The sequence below is a fragment of the Oxyura jamaicensis genome, chromosome 16, assembly GCF_011077185.1.
Source record: "Oxyura jamaicensis isolate SHBP4307 breed ruddy duck chromosome 16, BPBGC_Ojam_1.0, whole genome shotgun sequence".
NCBI lineage: Eukaryota > Metazoa > Chordata > Aves > Anseriformes > Anatidae > Oxyura > Oxyura jamaicensis.
The window spans coordinates 290,568-297,489 of record NC_048908.1 but is presented as its reverse complement, the minus strand read 5'-3'; the positions used below and the strand labels follow the sequence as shown (position 1 = coordinate 297,489).

Here is a 6,922-nt window from a genome sequence, read left to right as displayed (position 1 = left end):
GAGAGCCTTTGGGGCCGGGCAACCTTTGGGGCCAGAGAGCCTTTGGGGCCGGGCAACCTTTGGGGCCGGGCAACCTTTGGGGCCGGAGAGCCTTAGGAGCTGGAGAGCCTTTGGGGCCGGGCAACCTTTGGGGCCGGGCAACCTTTGGGGCCGGAGAACCTTAGGAGCCGGAGAGCCTTTGGGGCCGGGCAACCTTTGGGGCCGGGCAACCTTTGGGGCCGGGCAACCTTTGGGGCCGGGCAACCTTTGGGGCTGGAGAACCTTCAGGTCCATCACGCTGCCTCCTCCTTTCGCAGGTACAGCTCCCAGGGTTGTGTTTTGAGCCCAGGTAGGTGCCTTTTTCCCCCTTGCCTACCCCTACCTTTTCTTTCACGTTTTTTTTTCATCCAAAACACATTTATTGTGAAAATTCCCGTTGCGTGACGGGCTCTGGTGGGAGGAGATGCTTGCGGCGGTGTGGGGATGGGGTCACCACGCGGGTGGCTCTCGCCATGGGGATGTTGGTCACCCCCCCGGCTGCTTTTTGGGGGTCTGTGTTAGGTTTTGGGGTTGTGGAAGAAGGGAAGAAGCAGCTGTGAGGGTTGGGGACACCAGGAGGTCGGAGGTGGGGAGATGGCAGAAGGAGACCTTTGACGTTCTCCCACCGCCAGAAAATCCTTAACTGGGTTCGCAGAACCGAAATCAACCTAAAAGTCGATTTTTTTGGAGCTGCTTTTCACCGAATCACTCGTTTTTTATGCCCAAACCCAGGACCAAGCACCCCGGAACCCAGCCTTCTCCACGCCGATGCCTTGCAGCGCCTGGTGGCCCTGTCCCACGGCCACGGCCAGGAGTGCGGCTTCGTCCCCGACGTGAAGCCCCCAGCCTCGGGCAGCCCAGCCCAGCTGGTGTGGGAGTGCGTGGCCGGACACAGCTTCTCCTGGGGCGTCCCCACCGTGGCCGATGGCCAGCAGCCGTGGGGTGTCACCGAGGAGGATTCGGGGCACAGCTCCCCACCGGTCCCTGGGCGCCGGCGGTCGTTGCGGCGGGCAGGGCTCGCTGCCGAGACCAAGGTGGACGAATCCAGCCCCAAGAAGGACGGTGCCGAACCAGAGGTGGCAGCTTGGTCACCCGCTGGTGATGGAAACCAGAGGGAAGAGGCGGGTGAAAGTAGTGTCGCAGGTGAGGTTGGGTGGTGTTTCTCCTCATCGTCACCTGGGAGGAAGGTGGGCTCCCGTTCTCTGCTCTCACTTCACTGTTGGGCCTCTTGTAGGCCCAAAGCAGAAGACCTTTTGGGTGGTCCTGAGTCTCTTGTGGTCCTGAGTCTCTTGTATTCCGATGGTAGAAGATCTTTGGGTGGTCCCAAGTCTCTTGTAGTCCCAAAGTAGATGACCTTTGGGTGGTCCCAGGTCTCTGGTAGTCCCAAAGAAGATCTTGCTGACCCCACGTGGGTAGAGCTCTCGGAGGTTTCTCCATTTAGCCAGACCGAAGACGAAGGAGAAAACCTTTTTCCATCCTTTGCTAATTAAGAGGTTGAACTTCCAGGAGAGGATTTTGGAGTGGCCAGCAGAAGGGCACCGTCTGCTCCCCGACACCTGCAGGTTCCCCAGTCCCGCTGCCAAATCCTGTCCTCCTTCCTCTGCATCTCCGAGACCTCGGGTGAAAGAGCCCTGCCTTACCTTACCACTACCCCTTTCGTTTCCCCACAGCTCCCCGAGGGCAGACGGAGACGGTAACCACAGGACTGGATCATGAGAGGTGAGTGGCGGCCCTGGGGGGCTTTCCCCCAGCACAAAACACCAAAAATTGGGGTTTTCCTGAGCTGGAGGTTGCACCCGGACCCAATCATCCCTTGAGCTCTTCACACCCGTGGCACCCTGTGACGGCAGCGCCGCTGTTTAATGAAGTTGCCGTAATTAAATTGCCGCTGGGTCGTAGCGGAGCTGACTTTGGCCGTCGCTTTTCGGCAGCACACCCGTGTTGGAGGAGAAACCGGAGCAGGGCAGCGCGTCTCAGGAGGAAGAGGAGGAAGAGGAAGACGAGGACTTGGCCGAGGAAGATGACCTCGCCTACGCAGATGACCTGCGTGATGAGAACTACCACCCGTCTCTGGACAGGTGAAGAGTGCTTAGAGGCTGGTGGCCAACTGTGCCCCAGTGGTGGCCAACAGGGCCCAACCATACCCCAACGGTGGCCAACGGGGCCCAATGGTGGCCAACAGCAGCCAACAGGCCCCAACCGTGGCCAACGGAGCCCCAACCATGGCCAATAGGGCCCCACCCTACCCGAACCGTGGTCATCGGGGCCCAATGGCAGCCAATAGCAGCCAACGGGGCCCAACGGGGCCCCAACCGTGGCCAGCGGAGCCCCAACCATGGCCAACGGGGCCCCACCGTACCCCAACTGTGGTCAACGGGGCCCAGTGGCAGCCAATAGCAACCAACGGGGCCCAACGGTGGCCAACGGGGCCCAACCATGACCAGCACTGGCCAACCACCTACACCATCTTGCCCATCTCATGTCTCTCTTCTCCCTCAGCGATTCGGAGCTGCAGAGACGCCAAAGCCAGCCAAAATCCCACAAGAAACCCGTGAAAGAGGAGCAGAGCCTGAGCGAGCCGAGCCCGACCGACTCCAGCCCAGCAGAGGAGAGGGGTGGGCGAGTCAGGTGAGCGGGGAAGACCGCGGCGGTGGCTACCGAACGAGCATTTGGGGGGCACCTCGGACACGCTGCTGCTTTCTGGGCTGAGAAACCATATGGAAACCGACCCAAAAGTTGTAAAAATAAGAACAAATGAAGCTCGAGCCCTGAGCTCTCGCAGGGTGAGGGCTGCGTGTTTGCAAAGGGAGGTGACCAAGGGCACGGTGGGGAGATGACATCAGGGTTTAATCCTCGCCGGGGCAGAGCTGCTGTCACCTGGCCCCATCTCGTGCTGGAGCTTGAGAGGAGGGGTCTGGCCACTGGTTTTGACGGGGGGGAGTCATCCACCACGTCCCCCCCCGTGGCCACACACGCGCCTGCTGCTTTGGGTGCTTCAGCACCCAGCCTGGAGCTGCTCCCAACCGTGGGTGGCCAGGGAGCAGGGATTTGGCGGCCTCCAGAGGAGGAGAACCACCTCCAGAACCACCGGAGGTGGTCTGGTTGGCCTGGCAGATGGCGGAAACCTTCTTCCAACCTTCTTCCAACCTCCCTACAGCCTCCGAGCAGCCTGGCCTTGCTGCAAGTTTGCAATCCATACGTGCAACCCTTCCTCTCCTCGCACGGGCACCACATGGTTCTGGACAGCCCAGAACCCCACATTTTATCTACGCACAGGGCAGTGGCGCTTGGTTTTTGTCACCCACACGTCTAGCCGTGCTTCTTGGCTGTCACCGTGTTGTCACCATCGATGAAACGGAGCCTGTCCCGATGGCAGCGCCTCCGACCTCAAGCGTTGGCCTGAGGACATCCTCCTAAGGACCACAATCGTTGAATTCGCAAGCGCTCGTTACCTCTGTTTGAGGCCGAGTTATGTTTTAGCCACTCCTCCCCAGCCACGTGGGCTCAAAACTCCCCTTTTTCACTCTAAATAAGACAGGGGGGCCGAGTAGTCCCTCGATTCCAGGCGGCTTTAGGCAAAATAAATCCCGTCCACCTCCAGAGGGTTTGGTCTCGAGGACGTGCCAAAGGGACGGGCCCGTGCTTTGCCTCCCGGGTCTGACACACCAGGAGTCATCCATCGCCTTTCTGGATTTTCCTCCAATACGAGGGCATTAAATAAACAAAAAAACCACCACTTTTTATTTGGAGTTAGCTGCAGCGACCGCTTATCCGCTCTTACCTTTGTGTGCCCTTGAGAGAAGACACCAAAACGCATCCCCCCAGAGCTTAGCAGGTAAGTATTTGCACGCTTCCACCAAGGTTTCTGTCTTTATTTTTCGCTTTGGCGTGCTGGTACCGCTTCGTTTCGGTCCTCAACGCCCTTCCTGTCCCTTGCAGGAGCTCAGAAGCCACCTCGAAGCTCGGTGGAAGAGAGGACGCCTTCCCAAAAAGTCGTCCCAGCAAATGGAACGGTAAATCTGGCGCTTCGTTTCTTCTCTCCTTTTTGGGTTACACCAAGGGACACCAGGCGCTCAGATGCAGTTTGAGAGGAGAGGTTTGGTTTAGCTGGTCTCCGCTGACACCGAAAATGAAGTAAGAGAGGGACTTTTTTCCGCGCCTCTGTGGTATTTGGGGGTTCTGCACGCTTCCCACTTGTCACCCTCACGTTCAAACCTCCCCAAAGTACTGCGGTGCCTCACGTTGGACCCGAAAAAACCTCTTGGGATTTGCAGACGTGGCTGATAGAAGTGGCCACTGACTTGCCTGTGCAAAAGCGGGGTGGCGGGGAAGCTTTTCACCCCCCAACCTCAAACCAAACTTCAGGTCAGCGGCGAGCTTTTGAAGGCCTGAAGGATGAGTTTCACTACAAATGTCGTACTTGGACTTAAAACATCTGCTTTTCTTTTCCAGTTTTGTAGCAGCAACTGGAAGAACGGAGATCAAAGACTGTTTTAAGAGGAAAAGATGGCTCATCCCGCACAGCCCTACGGTAATGCCCTCCTGAGCTGATAAAAACACTTTGAGGAGATTGTAGACAAAGATGCCCGACCCGTGCTTTTATTCAGATGCAGTCTGGCATCTATGAACAATCTCTGTGTCTTGCCCCGTAAAAAAAAATCTCCTTTTTTAAAAAATCTCCCTCTTTAATTGCAGGACGGCAGCCAGGAACGGCTGCTCTTTCCACAGAGCCATGGATAAAGCCCCGAAAAAAAGCCGAGATCCAATCGACGTCGACGGGAACGAGCGCTCAGTGAGGCTGACACGGGGATGACGACAACCAGAGATGTACTGGGACACCTCCAAAACCCTGTTAAAGACTTTGTAATGAATAATAAAGATTATATTTCTATTTACAGTGTCCGAAAGGTGCGTTTGTTAACATCGTTGCCTGCTGCGAGGGCGGGGGGAGAAATATTTAAGGGGCTTTGTGAAGGTTTTTAAGACTTTCTAATGGTAGGAGGGAAAGAGGAAGAGTTGTCCAAAGGATGGTTTGATTGCCATGGTCTTTTTGGAAGCCCTCAGCTGTGGCTGCTTTCCAGCTCCTCCGCTGCATCGAGGCAAGGAGAAGGGACCTTGGGGACAAGAGTCCTCGCTCAAGACCTTTCTTTCCTCTTCCAGCTGCAAGCGGCGAACGCGGTCGTGCGACGAGGACGTGGCCCAGATCGGCCCCAAGAGGATCAGGTAGCGAGGGCCCCGGGAAGGGGAGGACGAGAAGGTGCAGATCAGCCCTTTGGGCCCCGCAGCACGCGGTGGGACACTTTTCTGCCCCTCCGGCACCTCCTGCTGCAATGGGAGGTTCTCATTTTTCTTATTTTAAGCTTCTGATGGATGGAAAAGATGGGGGGGGGGGGGGGGCAGGAGGGAGATCCGCTGCCTTCTCAGCTCACCCCGATTTTCCCCTCTCTTCCAGGAAGGCAGCGAAACGCGAAATCCTCCTGTGTGACTTCGAAGGCTGTGGCAAAATCTTCTCCAACCGCCAGTACCTGAACGTGAGGGCCTGTGGTGGTGGGGTGGGAGGGAGCGCTGACCCAAATCCCCTTTCCCGTGCACGCGAGGTTCAGCTGAGCGCGTTCGTCCCTCCGGCTCCTTGCCTTGAGCCTCTGCTGTGGCCACCTTTGAACTGGAGGTGAGGCAGATTTTGCCTCTTGAGCTCCGTCTTTGACATCTCGGCTGTTCTCCGAGATGGATTTGGACATCCTGGATTGTCCAAACTTCTTTTTTTTTAAGCAGGAATTGTTGACTTTGTGTGTTCAGCAGCGCCTGCTCAGCCAGGGGACTGCTTCCAGTCCCACCTTCTGCTTTGGATCAAGACGAGGAATATTGTAGTTGGAAGATGCCCCAGGGCTTCCTCCAAGCGCAGGTTCCTGGCCAGGGTTTGGTCAAGCTGTCGATCTTCACTCCTGTCCTTTTTTTTTTTCCCCCCAAACGGCAGCACCACAAGAAGTACCAGCACGTTCACCAGAAGACCTTCACCTGCTCGGAGCCCAGCTGCGGCAAGTCCTTCAACTTCAAGAAGCACCTCAAGGAGCACGAGAAGCTGCACAGCGGTGAGCCAGCTGCCTCCATCCCTTGTTAGAGACCTTTCCTGGGCTGCGGCTGACCATGTTCCCGTACCAATACCTCCAATTTGCTCCCTTTCCTGACCCGGTCACCTTGTAGACCACCACATCAGTTTGTTTTCCACTCTGGAGGTCTCTCCATCTCTGGTTCATCTCTGTTTCTGTGCTGGCAAAGCATCCTGGCTCCCCAAATACACCCCAAAAGCATCCAGGCTCCCTATATACACCCCAAAAGCATCCAGGCTCCCCAAATACACCCCAAAAGCATCCAGGCTCCCCAAATACACCCCAAAAGCATCCAGGCTCCTCAAAATACACCCCAAAAGCATCCTGGGTCCCCAAAATACACCCCAAAAGCATCCAGGCTCCCCAAATACACGCCAAAAGCATCCTGGCTCCCTAAATACACCCCAAAAGCATCCAGGATCCTCAAAATACCCCCCAAAAGCATCCTGGCTCCCCAAAATACACCCCAAAAGCATCCTGGCTCCCCAAATACACCCCAAAAGCATCCTGGCTCCTCAAAATACCCCCCAAAAGCATCCTGGCTCCCCAAATACACCCCAAAAGCATCCTGGCTCCCCAAATACACGCCAAAAGCATCCAGGCTCCTCAAAATACACCCCAAAAGCATCCAGGCTCCCTAAATAGACCCCAAAAGCATCCTGACTCCTCAAAATACACCCCAAAAGCTTCCAGGCTCCTCAAAATACCCCCCAAAAGCATCCAGGCTCCCCAAAATACCCCCCAAAAGCATCCTGGCTCCCCAAATACACCCCAAAAGCATCCTGGCTCCCCAAATA

General features: G+C 56.4%; 1 protein-coding gene across 1 annotated transcript in view; it reads left to right on the top strand.

Moving 5' to 3' along the window:
• Positions 1 to 6,922, top strand: part of LOC118175177 (zinc finger protein 692-like) — a 41,710-nt gene that overhangs the window by 33,848 nt on the left and 940 nt on the right. The window contains exons 2-9 of the mRNA XM_035341147.1: positions 157 to 328; positions 751 to 1,161; positions 1,689 to 1,737; positions 1,950 to 2,096; positions 2,518 to 2,646; positions 5,179 to 5,241; positions 5,471 to 5,549; positions 5,993 to 6,107. Coding sequence (XP_035197038.1) covers positions 157 to 328; positions 751 to 1,161; positions 1,689 to 1,737; positions 1,950 to 2,096; positions 2,518 to 2,646; positions 5,179 to 5,241; positions 5,471 to 5,549; positions 5,993 to 6,107 — 1,165 coding nt within the window. The remainder of the gene's footprint in view (positions 1 to 156; positions 329 to 750; positions 1,162 to 1,688; positions 1,738 to 1,949; positions 2,097 to 2,517; positions 2,647 to 5,178; positions 5,242 to 5,470; positions 5,550 to 5,992; positions 6,108 to 6,922) is intronic.